At 47.2% G+C, this 22,914-nt stretch overlaps 1 protein-coding gene and 1 long non-coding RNA gene across 3 annotated transcripts in view; one reads left to right on the forward strand and one right to left on the reverse strand.

Annotated features, from left to right (window-relative positions):
• The first annotated feature begins 181 nt into the window (after positions 1-181).
• On the forward strand, positions 182-3,896 carry LOC146679896 (uncharacterized). Of its 2 annotated transcripts, none has more exons than XR_014918256.1 (2): positions 182-2,746; positions 2,873-3,896. It is a non-coding gene; the product is annotated as an uncharacterized LOC146679896 (long non-coding RNA). The 2 variants fall into 2 exon arrangements; XR_014918257.1 differs by having other exon boundaries at positions 2,918-3,896.
• A 3,708-nt stretch (positions 3,897-7,604) lies between these two features.
• Positions 7,605-22,914, reverse strand: part of arhgef18b (rho/rac guanine nucleotide exchange factor (GEF) 18b) — a 34,634-nt gene continuing 19,324 nt past the window's right edge. The window contains exons 12-32 of the mRNA XM_085449680.1: positions 22,716-22,761; positions 20,984-21,188; positions 20,319-20,425; positions 19,227-19,367; positions 18,665-18,915; positions 18,470-18,595; positions 18,253-18,370; positions 17,922-18,176; positions 17,749-17,825; positions 17,394-17,572; positions 17,195-17,268; positions 16,891-17,076; positions 16,604-16,753; positions 16,225-16,340; positions 15,746-15,808; positions 15,548-15,595; positions 15,149-15,430; positions 14,872-15,021; positions 9,731-10,058; positions 9,151-9,294; positions 7,605-8,758 (exon numbers count right to left, since the gene is read on the reverse strand). Of these exons, the coding sequence (XP_085305806.1) occupies positions 8,469-8,758; positions 9,151-9,294; positions 9,731-10,058; positions 14,872-15,021; positions 15,149-15,430; positions 15,548-15,595; positions 15,746-15,808; positions 16,225-16,340; positions 16,604-16,753; positions 16,891-17,076; positions 17,195-17,268; positions 17,394-17,572; positions 17,749-17,825; positions 17,922-18,176; positions 18,253-18,370; positions 18,470-18,595; positions 18,665-18,915; positions 19,227-19,367; positions 20,319-20,425; positions 20,984-21,188; positions 22,716-22,761 (3,336 nt within the window). The 3' untranslated portion in view covers positions 7,605-8,468. The remainder of the gene's footprint in view (positions 8,759-9,150; positions 9,295-9,730; positions 10,059-14,871; positions 15,022-15,148; positions 15,431-15,547; positions 15,596-15,745; positions 15,809-16,224; positions 16,341-16,603; positions 16,754-16,890; positions 17,077-17,194; positions 17,269-17,393; positions 17,573-17,748; positions 17,826-17,921; positions 18,177-18,252; positions 18,371-18,469; positions 18,596-18,664; positions 18,916-19,226; positions 19,368-20,318; positions 20,426-20,983; positions 21,189-22,715; positions 22,762-22,914) is intronic.

Below are 22,914 nucleotides of genomic sequence, written 5' to 3' on the forward strand. Positions count from 1 at the left end.
TTCCCTTTTACCCTACATATACATGCATGCAGCCATTTACTTGGAAACATGACACATGCTCTCCAGACTTTCAAAAACAACTTTGATAATGGCGAGAAACTTTTACACAAAGCCCCCGGGTCTTTCCAGGGAGAGACTTCGCTTCTTAAATTGCCCACATCTTCACATTCTGACATGAAGGAGGTTTTCCATGCTTGCTGCCAGGAGGCTAATTTGCCTTGGCACCACGAGCATTGGACTACCAGAAAATGTGTTTGAATAAGTGCGTGTGTGCGCGTGTGCGTGGATGGGGGAAGTTCTTTTTAATTCTTTGAAATGCCACAGAGACCTCCCGGCCACCCGCATCAGCCCTGAACAACACTGCATCCTGAAGCACTGATGGAAAAAAGCTGCGAACAGAGAATCACCTTGTAAAATGTTGAAAGGCTCTTTATTGGCTATGAAACAACTGCAAACTGATCAGCTTTGAGAAGTGGGAGCAACAGAATGCAGTTTGGCACCGACGTGATGGAAGAGAAGGCTTCAATCACTGAATCACTCATTTCAGCTTATTCATAGAGCCCAGCATACAGACTAACAATAAGACAGCACAAAGATGAGCTCATCCAACAGATTTACTAAGCACACCTGTTCAACTGCATGTTAGAGGAATAACATCCAATCAGCCAATCACATGGCAGCACCTCAGTGCACTGGGATATGTAGACTTGGGCCTGAATCTGCTGATCGGGGATTTTCCAAACAGAATCGTCCGAAAACTGGTGAGAAGAAGAGAAAATATGCAAGCGAGCAAACAGCAGTTTATTGTTGCCGACCATGACCATGATCAAATCATCTCACGCTGCTTTCTTTAGCATGAACTTAGCATGAATGTACTGTAGCCTCTAACAGAGCACCTTTGGGCTGCGGTGAAACAAACTAATGTGCAGCAGCTGTGAGATGCTGTCAGCATGGAGCAAAGTCTCATTGGGACTCCTCGTTGAATCAGTAACACAAAGAACGAAGAACCAGCAGGGTGGATCTAATAATGTTTGAAGTTGATTTTGTTCATCTGGACGTCAGGTTTTTGTGAGCGGGAGAAACCTTCAACCACGGTCTCATGTTTCACCCACTGAAACGTCCAGATGACCAAATCCACGTTTCTGAGTATCTAATAATGTGGCCTCTCATCCACTGAACACACTGTACACTGCAATAGCTGCGCCCTTTTTACACACACTCTCCTCTTATTCAGCTATTTATCAATCAAATGTATATAAGTCATGTATATGTCGTGTCTATTTCTTACTTAGTGTGGTGTCTGTCTTTGTTACTGTTTCTGCTGGAGCACTGTAACCAAAATAATCTCTCCAATAAAGTCTTCTGATTCTGATAAAAGCAATTAAACAACCACATGAGCGCTGATCATCACTGGCTCTTGGATTTCCCCTGAAGCCTCTGACTAACTGTGACAACAGCAAATGTCAGGCTGAGCCGGGCGACGTGTTTTTCAGGTTCCACCGGATGTGCTGAACAGTCCAGGGGAACAAAAGACCCCGGGGGCGCGGGAACGACTCCGCTCTGTTTGCTCTGAAGCCTGCCCCCCCCCTCATCCTTTTTAAAATGAAGCCCTTCTGATGATGCTCAGACAAACTGACACCAACATCTGAACCAACCATCTAGATAAGTACTGCTTGTGGTCTCGCACTGTGCCCGAGCTTTAAATTACACGCCCTGCTGTTACAGCGGTGTCAGTTGTCTCATCTAATCCTTGGTAAGATAGCAGGTGCATTTCAGACTAAACATTGTTTGTAGTCGAGCGCAAATTTGTCTTGGCGAAACTCAGACACGACAACATGAGACTCTGATGTTTACGCTCCTCTTCAACGGGCTGATCTGTGACAATGGGGGCATTCATCACTTCCTCATATGGCGTAATCGGCACACGGGAATAAAACTGGACCAACGAGACAGTCGCCGGGCTGTAGCTGACTGCAAAATGCAAATCCTGTGAGCACAAAGGGCGAGTCAGCACAGAGCACACTTCCTTTATAATCCATCGGAGCCTTTTCGATTCACCTGAGGCGTCTCTTCTAGCAGAACAATAGACCTCCACCTGATCTGATTTCTACCTGGCGTAACCTTTCACCATTCCCCCGACACAGGGACCTTTGTTGATCCCAGATGAAGGATCAGATCAGGTTGAAGCAACAATGATTTTCATTCATCTGGAGCAAAACTTTGCTTATACACATCGTGCTTTACAGCTCGTGAGAAGACGTACAGGCACACAAGCTGTTGCAGGCCAGTGACCTTCACTGTTCTGCTCTTTATCACCGATAACAGTCAAAACCCAAAATACCGCATCCCCCACAAGCTTCCCTTTCCCAGAATGCACCACATCCTGCCAAGAAGGTTATGTAAGCCAAATCTGAAGCAGCCTTGGCTGAGAGACATGTTTTACTGCTGGCTGTGTTCCTGTTATCACCTTGGGTGTTTGAAAAGAGGACAGATAGAGTCTGCTTTGTGTCTTTTCAACAAGAGGATCCTTGTGTCAGCCAGGAGCGACGACGAAGCCGTCAGATAAGCAGACATCGAGCACATTCCTTCATAGCGTTAGTTTCAAACACAGCGAGCAGGACAACGCTGAGGATGCAGGTTTAGAAACACTGCGGCTGACAAAGGAAACGAAAAGGTCACGAGACTGTTTGGGGGAGAAGCTGAAAAATGTTTCGGCACAGTGGACCACAAACTGGTGTTAATGCTGGTAGATGTGCACATTTACATGATAAGAAACCATTTCAGAATAATGTTCCTCGATGTAAAATTGTGATCATCATCTATTGTACATAATATCACCAGACTCACAATCTGGAGAAATCTCTGTGTGCAGGAGACGAGGCTGGAAATGAATAACGGATGTGCCTCATTCCCTCAGGCACGACTGTCGCTGCATCCACAGATAAGCTTAAAGCAGCCACACGTGAACACGGTCGTCACTGAGGAGGAAAACTGTTCTGTGGTCAGAGGACTCAAGGTTGGAAATTCCTTTTAAAAACATGGACGCCACGTCCTCCAGCCTAAAGACGAGAGACACCACCTGGTTTGTTATCAGCTCCCAGTTCAAACGCCTGCATCTCTGTGGTCTGGGGGTGGATTAGTGCCTATGGAATTGACAGCTTGCACATCTGGAAAGGCACCATCAGTTCTGACAGGTATATGCAGGTTTTACAGCAACATGCACCAGCATTATGACCACTGACATGAAGAACACCGATTATCTCGTCATCGTAGCACCTGTTAGACAACTGTGATGGCCAGACGACTCTCCAAAAATGCAGCTCTGGTGGGGCCTCTGGGTCTGCAGCGGCCCAACGAAGGAACCAGATGAACCAGTGTGATGGCAAACCACACACGTCACCACCAGTAGATTCACCTTAGTTTACTTTGCAGTCACTACTTTAATATATTCTACTTATTGTTCAATATTGTTTCTTTATTAAATGTATTTATTTTTCCATCACACCGTCCAGTGTTTATATGGCGTGCACACATATTAACACTGCAAGGTCAACGTTCTGTTTTATGTTAATGCATCTTTGTTTGAGTTACCTGCTGTCTGGCAACGTGCTGGGAGAGCTGAAGAACCACTGACAGCCTAATTGGGTGAAACCACATGCTTCATGGGGGGGGGTTCATGTTTGTTTAATTGTTTCGTATTAGTCGTTCATACGGCAGTTCCCCTGTGTCATTTCAGCAGGTCAGTGTGTCTTATGTTTGTTTGAGGTTTGTTAATTGTTAATCTGAGTTTAGTTTATTGACTTGACCTCTTTTATTGGTCTGCCTGTTTAAGTTTTTTGGCTTCGTTAAATATATTTTCATATTTTTGGGTCAATAAAACCCTTTTTTGAATTAAACCCTGGTGTTCTTTATGCTTTACTGCTTGGTCCCTGACAACCAGCAACGGCTCACTGATGGGCCTGATTACCACCTACCTACTGAACCACTGCTGCAGACCATGAACAACCTTTCATGGAAACGTTTTCCCTGAAGTCTGAACTATGTCAGCGGGATAATGTGCAGTGCCTCAAAGGAAAATGGTTCAGGAATGTTTGAGGAGCACAGCGATGAGTTTGAGGTGTTGACTCGGCCTCCAAATCCCCCTGAGCTCAATCTAATCCAGCATCTGTGGGACGTGCTGGACAAACTAGCCCCGCCTCCCGATTTATGAGCGAATTTCTTTCTTAAAATGGTAAATTTTCCTCAACAATTTAAACATCGGATATGTTTTTCCCCCAGTTATTTATGGGAGAGAAGACCTTAGAGCAGCTTGAGGGAAATTGTGAAGCTTCATTTCTTTTATTATAAAAACTATTTTGCGTTGAAGAAAAGCTGATTTGTTTGTATACGTTGTCTTTGTTAGAAATCAATATGTGACAAAATGTGGGGACTCTCCACTTAAGATGATGTAATAATGCCACAGCGGCGGTGGAGAGGAGGTAAATTATTTTTTGAGTGATGACAACAAAAACATGACTCCAAGTAGCCATGATGACCTAACGGCTCATTCCAGCAAGCAGCGCACTGAACAACAACCACAGCGACGCAGAGTCCATCAAACCAAGATTAGTCTCAGTGTTTTATGAGCCCGCAGGGATGTTTGTCTGCACGTCTGGACTCTGCGGAGCATCTATTTGTTTAACTCTGCGGTGAGAACAGGCTCTGACTCCTGACTTCCTGCAAACAGCATTACATAAACCGCCTCCGAGCTGTGAATCAGTCGGGCTGAGATGGATTGGAGGCGCTGGATGAGAGAAGGGGGAAGAAACAGGGAGACAGGAATTGGGCAGAGCAGTGGAAGGACTGAGACAGAAACAAAGACAGATTAAAGTGCAGCTTCCCTCCGCAGGGGAAGCAGCCTGGAAAAATAATTGTCGAGAGGAGACAGAGGAAAGCCACTAATGACAGCAGACAATAAAAACTGGCCGCTGCTGCAGCGTCTTCCCAGCCAGAACGACAATAAGGGAGGAGCTGGCGGCCCCGCTGTTAGCGATGTCCACCAAAGGATTGAACAGCCTCAACCGCAGCACCTGAATAGATCCTCGTCTGGGAATAGACTGTTATTAAGTCGTCTAAACACAGGGTCAGTAACACCGCCGCGGCACCTCCGAGACACTGGGAGATGGCACGGGTGCCAGCTAATTGGGTGGTCAGGATTATTTTGACGAGCAGTGAATAAAAGTGCGTATGAGTCGGAATTATACGCTGCACGTGCGCAGCCAGTAAACAGTGCGTGCTCGACAGCAATGATCCAAACGCGCGGCACAAAGAGGACAAACAAAGCGAATTATTTCAAGACTTTTTATTACTAAATGTTTCTAATTCAGCAGTTTGTGTCCGCAGGTCATTCTAACAGTCGCAAAGTGAATAAAATAAACGGTACAAAAAAGCATCAGTTTTGCTGTGTGCTACAAACGTCATTAGACACTAAAGTTCACATGACAACAAAGACGCATTCTGAACATTCATTTTCCCTTTCAAGTATGCTACTATCCAAAGTGACTAGTGTAAAGTTGGCAGAGGAAATAAAACAAGTATTTACACGTTACAGGTCCAACAAATGCATTTCAAAATGTTTCCACACACACCGTCCACAGGGACGCCACCGACCGGCCTCCACGTTGGAAAGCAGAAACGAGACTACAGCGAAGCAACGTTTAAGACTCGAGTTGATCCACAAGGCAGCCTTCATCTCCCCGCTGAGGTTTCGTTAACGTCTCGGACCTGGAGCAGAAGCGAAGCACTCGAACACGAGCTGAAAACAGAAATGCAGACTGGAGGAAACGTCCCGAAAAGCTTAAGTGGCTTTTTCAGCTGAGATGATCTTCATGATCGAGTCTCACCTGTTAAGTAACCACCAGAGTAAGCTGGCTGATGAACCTGTGAACTTGCTTGTTGTGCCAAACTCGTGAGCGTCAGTCCAAAAATACAAGAAACTCACACACTACATATCAGCTGAATAAAAATGTAAATAATCGTTTGTGACTAAAGCGATATTTGAGATGAGGCGGCACATGAGCTGTAGCTCAGGCGGTAGAGCAGGTCATCTACTGATCGGAAGGCTGGTGGTTCGATTCCTGGCTTTACTACTAACCCCAATGCATCCATCGGAGTGTGAATGTTAGAAAGCACGACACCGAGCCCCGTCAGCTGAACGCCTCTTTGGTTTAACCAACTGAAACAAGTGGATCATTTCATCCATGAACTCAGTGAACCTGCGACCAGAGAGCCGACCGGCAGAGTACCGCCGCTGGTTAAATACCTTCATTTACACAGCAAATGATGAACGATTGTGATTTCTGCCAAGACTGCATTCAGGAAGGTGAAACAGTACCAGATTGTACATACACACGTGTGTATTTTAAGTGTATATACAGAAATACACATAACGGACACGTGTAGGAGGAGGGCGACCAGCATGTACAATAATATACATAATATACACAAAAACCTGCTCCTAGTCGAGCCCGTGATCACAGCTTCAGACACCAGCTCGTTTTGGATCAACAAACTCTGACGTCCACACGCGTGCAGAGGAACAAACCACAGCTGTGCCTCCACAGCTGCCACAGCATCGCTCTTCTGTCAGGCAGGCACAGAGATTTAAGACAAGGCTGACGAAACGTCTTCAACAATAAATACAGAACACAGTCAACAGAAACTCAAACCCGAACGGGCTAAAATGTACCCGCCAGGGTTTTTCTTACAAACTGTAAAGTCATCAAAATGAGCTCGAGTGACAAAAACAGATTAAAATTTCATTAAACCTAAAAATAATAATAAGACTCACGTGGATTGAAATGGAAAATAAAGAACCTTTAAGCTGCTTCATTCCTCTGTGATCGTTTATCTCAAATTCTGATATTGGAAAAGCTGAATGTGAGCTACAGCACGTTTTTATGTCTGCGTCAAACAGACACTGCTGATTGACATTTTTCCTCCCCAGACAGACAGCAGAGGACACGGCTCCCCACTGTGTCCAGAGCATCTCTCTAGCTCTGTATATATGGAATATGTCGGCCGTGTGCGTCCACTCAGAGAACCCGAGTTGCAATGTAACCAAATGCAGTCAAGAATCCCTGTGCAGCCTGTATATTCCATATATATGGAGCTGGACAGGTAGTCTCTTTACTCAGAGAACCGGGGTTATATTGTAACCAATTGTTCTATTTCACGATATATTTGATACTTTTCAGTATCTGAAGCCCACATCCTCTCTCCTGAAACCGTTCCAATAGGTTGTCTTGTTTTTCTATTCAGGCTACTGACAAGAAAACTACAGCAGTTTAAAGATTGCTTTTAAAATAGCTTCCAGCATGAAATGTACAGGACACCCACTCGAGCTCCACTAACAAATGTTTCATACTGATGTGACTCATAAAGTGATGATGGGGGGCGGGGAGGGGCTTCCTGCGGTGAGACAAACTCAGTAAAGTGGGGACAAACTCAGACATCTGCAATTAGCTTCCTGAATAAGTATAAGTGGAAAATTATAGCCTTAAAATTAAAGCCGATGCTAATAAGTTTGTATTAGTTATGTTTCAGAGTCAGCAACAAACGGAGCGTAAAGATGGGAGAGACATTTATTTGTTGTTATTCAACACCCAGCGTTCGGGGAAAGAGTTGAAACTATGTGACAAAGATTGCGAGTTTGTCTCACTCTGCATGAGTTTCATTAGTTGCACAATTAGCCAAACTCCCCCGGGGTTGAAATGAAGTAACAGGACGCGACAGCTTAGACAAGACGGCTTTCATAAAAAGAGGAAAAACCAAGGACGTAGTCAATAAACACAATTAAGACAAATAACAAAATGAAAGGAAGCTTCATCATTTTAACAGCTGTGCAGTCAGACACGACACAGTTTGTCCGTTCGTCCATCAGTCTGGGCTGAAGTATTTACACTGTGCAAATGAAACATCGAGCAGACAGTGTTAGAGTTTCTTTCACGTGGTTCCAGGTGCCGTAAGATCTCCGTCGCTTCCCCGACTGTCCTGATTTCACTCCTCTTGACAAAAAACAACCGTTTCTCTTCCTTTCAGTCACGTCCTGGTTCAGCTCTCATGGATAATGTCTTTGGATCGCTAAAACTTCATTTACACCTTTTTTTCACACTCCTTTGTTTCCCCAAAGGTCTCTCCTTCATGATTCAGCCAATTAAGTTTAGATATAAAACTTAAATAAAATAAGATTAAACGATTACACTAATACTGGCAGTTTAGGGCCAGATGAGGGTTATTAAAAACAAACGCCGTCTTTCTCTCCATGTGAACCACAGCAGCCCTCCTCCCTGCAACAAACCTCACCAGCCTTACTGAAACAATGCGTCTGCATTCACATGATCGCATGGAAGGTGCTCTTCAGAATGGGCCTTATGGTTTAATGGGGATGACGATCAATCCCTGGACTGGTTTTTTCCTCTATCGTAAGTTCAGAAGAAGATGACATCCTCCTTATTGAGGTCCTCTGTGGTGAACTTGTAGGGCGGCGGCAGGCTGTGGCTGAGCCCTTGAACCTGTGCGCTGGGATTGAGGCTCTGCGGCTGCACGGGGGAGTGGAACTGAAGAGCGCCGGTGCTCTGCGAGTGGGGAGGTATGATGGGAGGCTGCAGGGAGGGTTGAGGATGGGACTGTGCAGGAGGCATGGGGGGCTTCTGAACATTTGGAGGGTGGGAGGCAGACTGGATGTCTGGTCCAGCGTTGTCTAGAGAACTGGGCTGATCTGCAGGAAAGGCAATAAGAACAAAGAATTATTGCAAACACAGTTAATCACAGCAGCTCGATGCAGTCGGGCTTACTCATACAGGAATGTAGTCACATAATCCTGCCAGAGCTTTTTTCTTTGTAGCTGCAGCAGAGAGGATTAAAACGTCTGTGTCAGCAGCACCGCTTGATATTAATCATACATGAAACTGATAGGTGTTTACACAGGGTGAGGCTGGGCATGCAGACTTCAGAGAGGAATGTGACTGGGTGGGGTCAGGTTTGCCCAGGTGGAGAACGCAACTCTTTTGTTTGCATCTATGAGAACCAGGATTAATAATGCAGCAGGCAAAGACGGACGAGAGGAGATTGTGTTTGAGTTCGTCTGATTGAGCGCGTGCGCAGCGATACCTGCGTGGTGATGCTGGGTGTGCGACTGAGGAGGGGCCAACATCGGGACCTGCTGGTGGGGGCTGACGGAGCGCTTGACCTTGTGGGCGTTGTCCTCTTTGGTGGAAAGCTTCAGTGGGAGCACCTGCTTCGTGTCCAGCGAGGCTGCGGGGAGACCGAGGGAGGGGACGGGGAGCAGAGAGATCAGATTAGATGAGGCCACTGTTTGATAAGCCTGACCCAGTGAGGACTGCCATGTGATTCTAATGAGACCGATCAGGCCGAGCGCAGGTCAGGCAAGAAAATCCATTTTAATAGAGAGTCTGCTGCACTGATTAACATCACCTACGGGAGGGAGAGACTTAGAGCCTAACGGCCTACACCCAGAGTGCTTCGCTCAAAAAGCACCTGAGCTTTACAAACTGCTTTGAGTAAACAGTCTCTCACGAGTGTGAGCGAGAGACGACCCGCACCGTTATCACCTTCCTTGGTACCTTTCTAAACAGGACTGCACTGTATAGTATTTACACCTGTGGCCATTTAATATCAAGTCTGCAAGTGCTGGAATTTCTGATGCGCGGCCATGATCCCGGCGCCTCACCGGTGCTGTCGGTGCGATGCGAAGCTTTGCCGCTCTTGCTTCCTTTCCCTTTGCTGCTGTTGATTGCTGCCAGCTTGGTGGGGATCTGCTGCTGAACCCCGACCGGCTTGTGCAGCTGGTTGGTGGTGCTGAAGAGATGGAGCGGCACCTCCGTCTTTAGCGGCAAAGTCGAGGAGCCCGTCTCACGTCGCGCTATCACCTCGGGACGCTCCGGATAGTCGGCTTGTGCCACGGACATGCTGCCACGCACCAGCGGCTTCGGAGGCAAGTCGGCGGACCCGGAGGACATGAGGAGATCTCCATTTAGACTTCCAGAAAGGGGAGCCACCTGCAGGACAGGAAAGAACGGGTTATTCTTAAGGTGGACTTTTAAGCTCAGTCTCCGTATCGATGCGTCGATTCAGTTTAGAATCACAGCTGCAAATGTTTGCACAGCCCGTGTGTGCGTGTGCATGAGAACACAACTGCAAACAGCTGCAGAGAATACACAGATCGCACGCCATGAATCGTCTGCCCTCTGTAATGGCAGGGCGTCATCAAATCTGCTGAGGCGCTGGGTATTTACGGGCTAAAGAGGGAATCAGAAACACATTGGGCTCTTGCTGAGCATGCATTTTGGTACATCTGGTGCAAGCTTTTGATTCCCCCCCAAAGCTGCTTGAGGACAAAGCGCACAGAGACACAGACACAGAAAATCAGAAACATAAAACCCTTAATAATCCGTGCGCACACAAAGGCGTGTCGAACAAAACGAACAGGACTGCTAAACAAGCAGGCGAACAGGAAAACGGCTCCGGTGACATGAGCGGATAATAGGAATCGCATTTTCCACTTAATTACTAGAAGGGAGGAAAGACGATCTGGAGGCCGAGTCAACGTCAGCGTCCGAGCTGCACTCAGTGAGACGGATTTCTGCAACAATGCAGTGATGTGGTGTTTGTGTTAACAATCCCACAAGTTTCATCGCCACAAAGGCTCCTTTCAGCGCACTTTTGTAAGAAATACTACACAACCAAACTTTGCTAATCCGCCTCTGCAGCGCTGTGACCCAGTTATGGTGGAGGATGATATTTATCTGACATTATATAAGAAGTCAAAGAACAATGGCCGACTACGAATCAGCCAGAAGGGGTTAACTCTTCACCGTCCTCTTACGTGATAATGATGATGATGAGAATAACAGACAGGAAATCTTTGGGGATTACTACCATGGTCTTAATTATAAAAATAAACGAACAGCCTTCCTCTAAACGGTGTTTAATGTTGTACAAATATCAACATCAGTTTCTCTGTGGCATCAGCCTGTCTGCGAGCAGTCCACGTGCAACGTGATTGATGCTGCTGCTGACACTTCCTGTGGCGATGGGGAACGCCTGACTGAAGGCAGACTCATCCGAGCGCTCTCGTGTGCAGACTGTAGCTTCCTCTAGCCGAGACAGTGAAGGGGCCCTCTGTGGGCGAAGTCTCCATTCATCCTTTCTTGACCCCTCGGTTTTGCTTCTTCTCCGTAATTTTTCCTCTTTCGGCACTCGCTCATCTCGGCACACAGATCCTTCATTGTTCCCACAACAAGGTGATCTGCTTTAAGCGACGCAAACAGCAGGTTTCCAGGGCAGTAAACCACGCACGAGCTGCCGAGCACAAAGAGCTCTGACTGACAGCACATAAACAATTAGCACTGGCTGCCTTCCAGAGGGTACTGCTAATGCTGGGTTTGGACTAGCTGATTACAGAGCCAGGTTCCTCTCAGCCTGCATATTCCCATATCATAATGTATCCACAAACCCTGCACAAAGACTTCTATATGCTGACAACACCAGCTCGGGGCTTTTAGCCGGGAGTAATTCATGTGTTGAACAGTGACGTTAAAAATGTTTTTTATGGTTAATTTGCAGCTGTGATCCAGGCTGAAGTCACGAGATTAGCAGGCAAAACACGTTTAATCCAAAACCAAACTGCACCTAAGTAAATCCTACAGTTCCTGAATGTGGTCCGACTCAGAGAAAGCACACGGTGTTTCACAGCAGCTGTTATTCATGCCACAAAATTATTAGCCAGCATTTCTTATTAATGCCTGATGAATCTTTTAAGTCTCGCATCAATCAAAAGATCAAACATTTCCATCTTTTCCACTCAGCACAAGTTTTAGACTTCAGTCGATTCTCTACAAATAACAAACATGTGGAGGAACTTTAACCCATTTATGACGTTTCAGTCACTCGCCGGCTGCAGAGGAAGAAAGCAGCCGTGTCTGTTTGGGTTCTCCTTACACCAACAATGATCAATACACTGCAGCTTTATCAATAACATGTCACAGCCTGTTATTACCTTAAAAATCCTCATTAATCCCAAAAAAGCAACTTTCTCCAAGACTCCAGTAAAAGTACTCTGAATGTAAAGCAGTACTTTCCTCTCTCAGAGCAAATGATTCACTGGGAGTAATTTGCTAATATTGTGGTTAAAGACTGAACAGTACTGCACACAGCGTACAGCTAACAGGTGGGAATAGCCACAGTGACAGATGGCTCAGAGAAAATATCTGCCCTCGAGCGCAGTGCTCAGCTCCACAAAGCAACTGCTAGCAGCTGATTATAGAAGAACCCAGAAACAGGCCTTTAGGTTTCTGTGCACATGGTGAGGTGTTGATGAGCGTTTACTGCGAGCTTCACAGAAACACACTGAGACCAAAGCAATTAATATCAGTCTGGAGGCTAAAGCCAAAGAGCAACAAGAACTTTTACTTTGTTTGTTCGTTTGCAGACTTTATGTTTTAGTCACATTTGTGTGTCTTCACATAAAGAAATCAGAGAGGATCTAAATAACACCGTTATGCATGTTTGGCTCCTAATTATTCCACCTTTGTGCTTTCGTGCTCACTCTTAGTAGCTCCTGTTGTCTCGCACTGCCCTTTACGTCACATTTTTAGGTACACCCATTCAGCTGCTCGTGAAACAGCTGGTGCATGGAGCAATTTGGCCAACTGTTTCTTGATCATGTTGTTTACGTTCACTTAAACCTAGAAATCGAGATGTAACCTCAGCAACGCTTGGCTTTTATGACCTTCCAATTACAAGAGTACTGAACAATCAGACCACAGCCAACCCAAATCCCGGGGCCAACTACGATCAGACGAGATAACACAGATCAAAGAGGAAAAAAATGCTCTCTTCAGTCAGAACATGTCAAAACCTGCACAGTTGTTGCTCACGTATGTTAAGAAATGCGCACACAGAAGCATGTCTCTTTTTGTGAGTCTAATCAAAGCTCTCTGCGATTGCTGATGAGTCCTCATTTTGGTTGGTGGCAGATAAATGTCTGTTGATATCAGCTTGGCCAGGAGCCTGGAACAGATCCTGCGGGTGTAGCTAATGAAAAGACCGTTTGATGTGTTTGACACAGAGGGAGAAGAAACCACTTCCAAATCTCTCCAAACAACAGCCAAGAAAGTCCCAGCCAACAGCATAGAACTGAAACCCATAGACGCTGCACGTATGTACAAAATGCACGCACAAAGACTGATTACATAGGTTGTAAGTGTGATGTAGTTCAGGTCTCATCTTGCAGTTCATGCAACAAACTTCACAGAAACCTTTTTCACCGTCACCGTTTCAGCAGAGGCCTCTATAATTAGAAGAGGATTACTCATGACAGAGGATTAGGTCAGTTCACCCAGAGGCTCTGCTGCTTCATCAGAGGGGATGCGGTTCTCCTGGAGCCACTGAAGTACTCCAGATATGACTCACAGTCAAAGGCCTCTGCAGCTTGTAATGAGATGATAACTGCAATAATTCACATCAGCTGGTTATGTTTGTGTACATCCTGAGTCTACACTCCCGTTACTCGAGGTCTGGGGAATTAAAAAAGGTTCCTAACATGAAATCTGTGAGAATGCACGAGGGCAAAGGTCACCGTGTGAAGCTGAGCAAAGTTACAGACTATTTTAAAAAAGGAATCCACATTTGCAAAAGAGCTCTGTAGCGCTTTCTGGGACGTGTCTGGGCGTGAATGAACAGCGTCGTGTCAGCTGACAGTTAGTCAGCATGGTATGCAGGCTGGAGACGCTGGCCAATCAGCAGAGAGGGACTTATGACATAACTATAGATTGCAATCAGACAGAAATACATGCATATGAGCCCATGTAACAGCACCAATGGTTTACAGACTTGAGTAATTGCAGTCCAGTGACGGTGAATCACTGTGCTGCAGTCAGAGTCATCACAACATCATTGGAAAAAGGCAGCACGCACATGGTGTGCGTGTAGCTGGTAGCTTTTCACATTCACGCTGTAATATTAGTATTTGAAATTAGCTTTAGGTATTTCTAGAGGCTGTGAAAGAGCTTGAGCCAACACATCGCACTGTTACATAAATCATAACACTTTTTCAGGTAAGCAGGAACCAGAGCGTGCAGTGAGTCCCGGGTCTGCGCTGAGCTGTGTCAGAGTGAATGTGGCGGCGCTCTGTTCATGGACGCATAAAGCTTTGCTGTATCAGCTACAAATGAACGAAGTCAATTCAAAGTATGTGATTCAGGCGCTGATTATAAATGCTCTATCCACTGATATTTTTTTTCTTTGACAAACAGATAAAATCTGTGTCAAGACAAAAGTTGCCGGTGCACACAGACACCCCACTAAGCTGTAATTGGTTGTTGCAGACCTTTGAAAACACTAAAGGCTGATATTAAGTAGCTCCTTGACAGATTTGTTAGCATCGGGCATGAAATTACAGTCAGTGGCTCTGTCTCAGAACTGCTCTCCCATGAAGCTCACAATGCAACGCATTGTAGCGTAAGGAGAGGAAGCATAAGCAAAGACGAGAGCGGCTGGGGGGTAAGGAGATGAAGCACACAGAGGTGTGTTTTCAACCGTCAGTGTAACATCAGCCCGTCTATGACACCGATGCTTCTCCCACTCGTAGGAGACCCGATAAGCAACTTAACAAAGGGTCCTGTGGCAGCTTCTTCATGTTTCCACTTCAAAGTGATGAAGAGAGAAAGGGCACACGGACACACTAATGAACCATCGTGCAAAAGCGAGCACAAAGAAATGCTTCAAATCAAATGCATGCAACACGTGTGAGCCCGTAATACATCATAACAATAACAACAGTGCATGTGGCCACCAGCACGGGTGCCCCACCTCAATGGTCTTCCTCTTGATCTTCTTCTGGTGTTCGAGGCGTTCCTTTTCTTTCTCCACAGCTCTGGTGGACTCTCTCAGTCTCTCCAGGTCCTGCTGGTACGTCTCCCTCTGCATGTCCAACTCCTCCTTCTCTTTTGCCAGTTGCTCCTGCGCAACAAGAAGTGATGCTGCAGCTTAGGCTTTGTTAAATATAAGCTCAGCAAGTTTAGTCTTCAGCAAACAGAAAGCCAAACGTAACTGTCCTGCAGCTCTTAGGTAACAGAGAGCACCTCACCTCCGTCCTCCTGCACTCCTCCTCTCTTTGTCGTAGCCTGGCCTCGGTAGCCTCCACCTGCTGGCGGTGCCTCTCCCTCTCCTTCTCCCAGCGCTGCTGCTCCTGCCGGTGCTGCGACTGCAGCTTGTGGAGGCTGGCCAGCTCCTCTCTCTGCAAGGCCAGAGTCCGCTGCTTCTCCTGCTCCAGGAGCACGTTCCCCTTGTGGCGGCCGGGCAGGGAGGCCCGCTCCGTCAGCGAGGCCCGCTGCAGCTCGATCTGACTGTCCTGCTGCGAAACAATGGCCTGAAGAGACACACGAGACCAGGTGAAACAACAAAAACGTCGCAGACGATGATGAGCAGCTGAGATGTTATTACATACTAATGCATTTCATTTATAGAGTGAAGGGCAGACTTTCACCTCCAGACTGTAGAGCCTCTGTGAGAGCATCAGCACTCTGTCAAAGAACTAGAGTGCAAAGACAGACAAGGTCAGCACGCTCAAATATCCACAACACAACATTTTACTGGGTTAATAAACATCTCATGGCTGCAGCAGGCACGACTGCGAGCATCAAAGCTGACGTTGTTGTGTAGCTGAGAGATAAGAGGCGCTTACTTCAGCCTCTGGGAACGAGTCGGACCAGATGCGATTCCACCGGGCAGGAGAGCTCTCGTCGACCTGAGCGAGAGACACACAGCGAGCCATCAAACTGCAGTGCTGCACATCACGTACAGTACAATATAAAATATGACCTCAGCACTGAATTATTTAATTTCAGTTTAGTAGAATTAATTTTGTGAAAAAATCCAAAAGTGATTCCAGGAAACAGCCGTGAAAAACGAATAATAAAGTTTAATAAAAGACGAACAGAGTCTGCTGGCTCTGCTGTCCAGGAGAGACGTTTACTGGAATCAAATGAATGTTCAGAGAATTTGTTTATCGAGGTTTCATCTATGTAGACACAGATGAAGTCACCTGCAAGCACGTGGAAGTTTCCAGAGGACTTGCTCTGGTTCTTACTATTTACAGGAAATAACACCGACTCATCCCGAGGCGTGTGTGTGTGTGTGTGTGTGTGTGTGTGTGTGTCCTACCGTCTGCTCCAGGGCGTGGCTGCCACAGAGGTCTTTCAGCTGAGGGTCAGAGCTGGCTCTTTGACTCCTGTCTCTGTTTCTGGACTCGGCAGAAAAGTTCTTCTTCACACTGCCATCTGGCGCGCACACACACACACACACACACACACACACACACACACACACACACACACACACACACACACATTAACAAATCACAAATGCTTGGGGGGGAAAGAAACTGACCGGCAAACGGTCATAATCTAGGAGAAACTTCACACATACAACCAGATTTGTGTGTAAACTGTCCCCACAGATGTATTTGTTCATGTGTATTTATCTGTCCTGTATGTGTGACGTCAAACAGACTTCTTTGCGGCTCGCGCTGTGCTGGACTCACTCTTGTTGAAGATGGCGGGGCTGCTGTCGTAGCCCCCAAAGGTGTCGGCTCGCCTGGGCAGAACCCCAGAGCCGCTTCCTTCCTCCCACCTGGCGGGTGCAGGAGGCCCCTCCCTCACTCCAGACTGCAGCAGGTTCTGAAGGTTCTCCACTGAAGCCAAAACAAATCAATAATATTACAACCTACTAATTTATGCAGCAGCTGAGAGACGAGAACACGTGTGTGTGAACGTCATTTAATTCCCTTTGAAACTTAGATGCACGTATTGTCATGCGGCCTGGTCCTACCCTCAGTGATAGCTCCTTTGAGCAGGACCTCCCCCTGCTGGAGGTCTGAGAAGTCTCCTCGAAGCAGAAGTCTGGAGCGCGACGCTGCGTCTTCCAGCCCTGCCACAGACTCGGCCATGTCCGCAAACAGCTGAAGCTTCTCGGTCAGCGCCTGCGTGATCACTGCATCCTTCTGGCTAAGCCGTTCTACAGTTGGGAAGCATGACACAGAAGACTCATTCCTGGACAAGCTTTAATATTCTAGACTTCTAGATAGTTGAAGGGTAAGACAACACACGAGCACCACCTTGTGGCCTCTAGTTACCTCGAAATTCTTTAAACCTGGAAGCTCGCGCCTCTTCTTCCTCACTGAACAGCCTTTCCTCAGTGTGAGGACAGCTAACGGGGGAGAAGACAGGAGCCAGATGAGGAAAGGATCCTGGCTTTGATTGAGGTGTGTGAACACTTTCTTTGGATTAGCCCGAGTGATAAACAGATGCGTGTTTGTGTGTTGCTGCAGCTACCTCTCTGCAGCTTGTCGTATTTGCGTCATCCATGAGTTTCGGTCCTCCTTCGAGCCGGTGTGGATCTCATACATCTCCGGCTCATTGGAAGAGGCACAGATGAGAAACATGGCTTTCTCCTCGTGGGCAACCTCCCTGACTATGAGCTTCTGGAGAGAGATAACTGACGGCTTGTTATCCTGGGAGGACCAGAAGAACAAAAGAGAGGAGGGGGCGGAAACGAGAATGAGAGCTGAACCGATGAGTTTACAAACCTGTCGCCCGTCACAGCAGAATTCTGCTCCTTCTTTCCAAAACACACCGAGCACATTTCTCTTTGATGCCCTTTTATTTTCATAGATACCGACGTACTCACCACTGCAGCAAATACATATTTCTGATCTTTTTCTTGCAGCAAAAGCAACACATCTGACAGCAGCACGGCAAGAATATCTAAAGGAAGAGCAACAGAAATGACAGCTTATTGATTTATAGAACCAGAACACGTGCACAGACAGCAGAGGAGTCATAGTTTTATTATGTGATAACCTTTGAGTCTGCCTGAAGCAGCTCTCCAGCTGACTGTGCCCTCATGAAGCAGCCGTCTCCGGCCCGGCGCGAGGTCCTCCCTCCGAAAGACACGACCGTCTTTGAATTTCCCCTGTGCCTTCGGCTCCATCCTGAGGTGTATTTCTCTGAGCCTGGAGCTCTTCTCGTGGAGATTAACCAACGTGTCCACCCGTACGATGGTGTCTTTGATCAGACCCAGCGCCCGACTCAAATCCACATGCTCGTCCGTACCAGCTAGGAACGAGGAAGAAATGATTAAACACAGCGAAGTCATTCTGGGCAGTAACTGTGATCTACGGAGCAGAAATACCTTCAGTGTTGTGAAGAATGCGCTCAACTAGTACCGGGTACTTTGTAATCCGCTGTGTCACCAATAAAATACACTCAGTCACTCCGAGCCGCCGCACAATAGACAGGTGACTGATTTTCTGCAAGAACAAAAGCAGAAATATTTGATTTGACGCTGCACGGTAACCAACGCCTCTTTAATGTGATATGATGCAGCTAATTCTGTGTCGGCGTCGTACTCGGATGATGTTTTGGAACTTTTTGTTGTTTTGCAGCTGATCTTTGTAGTAGCTGACAGCTTCAGGGTGGTGACTGCAGAAATCTCCATAGCTGTCCTTCATCTTCTCTCCGATTTCACCTGAGAACTGGACAAAGAACAAACGTCAGCTCTGTCGCCGATGGTGGGCATCAGCGCGCGTGCGTCTCCTCCATACCTGTGCGATCAGGACGTCTGCCAGTTTGTTGATGGTGTAGTTCCTGTCGCTGGGCGGGACGAGGCTTTCTCGCCGCCGCTCTTTGAGACGAGACAGGAAGTTTGTGTGAAGGTCGAGGAGGTTTTCCAAGCGGGGAAACAGACAGTCCAGCCTTCCTGCGTCCATCTGGAGGTTCTCCTTCAACTCCCGGACGTAGACGCGCAGCATGATCTTCAGAGTCCTCACATGATGCATCTCTGTCTGCATCAGCTCTACAGGACGACACGCATGTTCTGTAATGCACGTGTGTGTGTCGTGCACTGAGGTGCTGGATGTTGCGTAAAGCTCCTGGTTTTCCCCTCATCTACACACTCCGTTACATTTAGGCTTTTTAAACACACACATTTACACATTAAGGTTTATTTACAGCTCTCGCCGAATTAAATGTGCGATTCCAACTGTGTTACACTTAAAGTGCACGGCCCAATCAGTGTGCCTTTCAAAGCGCCGTCTGCACCCACTGATCCGCGCGACAGGCGGCTCACTGGCCGGACACGTACAGGAAAAATGAAATCACACTTACCGTATATCACGTCTTGTCTCTTCGCCGTTTCTTTAGTGTGCTTTTTGAGATACTGCTGATCAACCGCCGAACTCCACGAGTCTGCCTCCAAATCCTGAGCATCAGACTCCAGATCAGCCCGCACAGCTGCATAGTGAGCATCTGAGGAGAGCAGCAGAGGCATCACACCTGCTCTGCTTTGTTGGTTATAATTATTTTGAAAAGGACTTCTGAATATTGCATGATGACACCTCAACATGTGCAGAATTTTATAAATAATGACGATTCCTAAATGACCGTTATTGTGCAGGGTCCCTGTTTAACAGCTCATCCTTCTGAACTAAAGGATTTCCCGTCGCCTAAATGAGACAGTTTATAAAATCATCAGCGCGGCCGAGACGACGCACGGCCGAGACGACGCGCGGCCGAGACGACGCGCGGCCGAGACGACGCGCGGCCGAGACGACGCGCGGCCGAGACGACGCGCGGCCTTGTTTTCATCTTTTAAACGATCTGTAGCAACTTTGTGTCTCACTACAGGAAACTTGGTCGCCTCTGCAGAGGCGAGCAACACTAGTTCAGACACGCTACAGTCGCTTCCAGCAATGCCGAACCCGCGTCGCACGTTATCATCAAGGTCGCTTTCCTCAAAGGGCCGATAACAAAGTGTGACTCCTCCTCAACAACATATGATCTCCGCCCCTTTCATCAGTTATCCATGAGCACAGTGCATGCTGTGATGTTCTTAATATCAGAGATAATATAGGTGATCATCCTCCATATTGATAACACAACTGTGAGGAAAAACAACCATCCTGCCCTGTCATACATTGTTAAAGCGTGGAATAAAACGGGTATCGGCAGAAGCCCTTTCATAAATAAGCCCATAGAGTCTCCAGCCTAGAATACAGGTCGAGGTCAGTCCTGAACCCACAAGTCAAACCAGCAGGACACACAAAGCCCTGAAGGTGAGCTGTCGCTCGAGCAGGCAGCTCTCAGAAGACTCAGTCTGAGAAAAGCTGGTCAACAATTTCCCACTGATACCAACTGAGACTGGAACTGTTATTCCAGTAATTCCAGTTCAAGCCACATTTCAGTCACTCAGCTGCTCACCTTCTACAATGATGGACTCGGTGGTCGAAGGAGCGAGGGAAATCGCGTCTTCATTGTAGCGTTTGGAGCGGGGAGTGTCCGTCTCATCCATCTCCCCAGGGAGGGATCTGAGGGAAGACAACCACAGGTCCAAGGTGGCATACATGGTGAAATGGAAACAACGTGATGCTGCTAGCAGCCAACACGTGCGTTTAAAGACCCAAAGTAGCAAATAAATCAAAGAAAGTAGAGAAAATCTTTCCTGATTTCTTCTTCTCCACCTACTGTGGCCCATCTCTCTTTCACTGCCCCCCCCGTTACCGAGCCATGCAGCAGAAAAGCAGGCAGCTGCAAGCCGTCTACACTCAGCTTCACAGGGCGTCATATTAGAAGAGACAGCCTGCCTTTAAGTGTCGACTATAAAAACATCTTACGGTGGCAACGGCAAAATATCGTTTGAGCTAAAGAGACGAGAATCTAAAAATATGAGACATTTACATACAGCAGAGCCTGCAAACATCGACAGTGCAGCAATATACGTTTCAGAGAAAGACTGCTCTGTGCTCCTCTGTGAATCTTTCAACTCAAAAAACAAAGAAAATCTCTTGAAAAGGAAACGAGTGAGAAAGTTTTTGAAAGAAAAAAAAAGGTTTTTCAGGGGAGAAGTGGATGAAGTCCATACTCACGCTGAACTATTGTTGTAATGAAGGTTGTGGCCAATGCTGGAGGTAGCAGCCGTGGAAGTGCTGGTGGCGAGGGCGGTTTGCGAAGCGCTAGATCCCAACGCACTAATGGTCATGCCTGGGCCACTGAACGAACCTCGATGGCCATCCAGGGCCTGAGATGCGGCCGGGCCTGCCTGATCCCACTCTCTGTCCCGGTCTTTTAGCGCTGGGAAATAAAGACGAGAGACAGGTGATCGGATGCAATTAGAGGACACAGAAGAGGAACATGAGGACAAACGAGGAGAGGACAGAGAGAAAGGAGAAGATGACCGGCGAAGTGGAGCGGAGGAGGAGCTCTTCGTGTCCTGCCCGAGCCGACCCCAGTGCTTTCTCAGCCAGGATCGCGGCAGGGATCGGAAGAATCTGCAGGTGATCATGTCGCGGTGCATCAACATTCGCATCCCCACACGTCCAGACAGACCCCACGAGGAGGCGGAGGACGCTTTGAAGGGTCCCTTTGTTTGGAAAGATCTTTTAGCAACCACCAGCTCCATTGCAAAGGTCTTCAAATCGGATGAGCGACTCAAGGAGAAGTGCAATAATGCAAACTGAGCGAGGTCACCAGTGTAAACAATGAGCCGAGAACAGCGCGAACCCCGCTTTTATACGCAGCCCACGAGACCCTTCAAGCCCGAGCTCCTCAGTAGAAGTAACTTCTAGAAAGACGCACACCCTTTGATGTTTCTCGCACTTTCTGATCCTTCACGCCTCCTCAATTCCTCCCTCTCTTGCTGATCTTCCTGACCCCCTGCACAAGCTACTGATTGGCTGGAGGCAAGACATGAGGCAAAACCAGGTGTGGGTGACAGGCCCCCAGCTGTTCACAAGAGACTAACAACTGCTACAGGAGATTAACTTAAGCTGCTGCCGCCGCCGCTCACGTCCCCCGTGGGTTCGCTCGCATGCAACCGGACCTGCTGCATGTTACAATTAGCGATGAGTGAGTTTTCCTAGGATGAATAAAAGCAAATGCATTTGTATCGTAGTCAGCAAAGCCCATGAAAAGACCAAAACCACTTATATATTGATCCTGCTAAGCAGTATCGTCTGTGTACCACCGGGTGATTAGCCCCCTCAGCTGTACTCAGAGCACCATTGCTCAGATTTAACACTTGCTTTTGAGGAACGACTTTAAAAAGACTAAAACGTGCAGCTTCACCCAGTCTTTTATTTTCTTTCTAAATGCTTTTGTTCAACAATGACGCCCTGTGGCCAAGCGTAAGATGAATGAGGTCAGAATGCACAGGTGACACTTGTGCAACACTTCATAGCAGTATTAGTACAGCAGCTCTGTCTTTATATGAAGTCGATACATAAACAACATTTCAAAATCAGAGTTTGGACAAAAGGTAAACCAGAAGTAAATCTGACTGTTCTCAGCGGTGGCTAATCATCACCTTCGCCTACCGGCTGTTGGAGGCCAATCTCCCCCTCCTATGCTCAGTGTGTAGGCGCACACACCACAGAGAAGCAGACCCACAGACACACAAACACACACACCAGAAAGAAATAGGACAAGTCCACCATCAGATGTGTTGAGGGTTCATGTTTTTAATCCTCTGGTGTGGCAACCAGCTTTCTAATTAGACATATAAAGCCACCTTCTGAGCCATCGATGAACCCCCATAGTTACACTGATACTGTGTCAGTGGGATCGGCGAGCACCACATCCGCACATCAGCGCTCTACTCACCGAGGTTAGGAGATCCTGATGAGCTAAGCTTCGGTAGCGTATCTCTCTGCGTGGAGAAAATAAAGAAAGACGACATTTTTAAGGCCAGTTTCTCGTGCTTTTATCAACAGAGTCAGATTATAAAATTATACAACATTGCACACAGTTAGTCTTTATTAACAAGAAGTCGAGCTGCAAATGAGCCGGGAAAAGCGCCCCG

Source organism: Copadichromis virginalis, linkage group LG23 (assembly GCF_057382275.1).
Source record: "Copadichromis virginalis isolate Kocher_CV1m ecotype Utaka linkage group LG23, C_Virginalis_male_GT1.1, whole genome shotgun sequence".
Taxonomy (NCBI): domain Eukaryota; kingdom Metazoa; phylum Chordata; class Actinopteri; order Cichliformes; family Cichlidae; genus Copadichromis; species Copadichromis virginalis.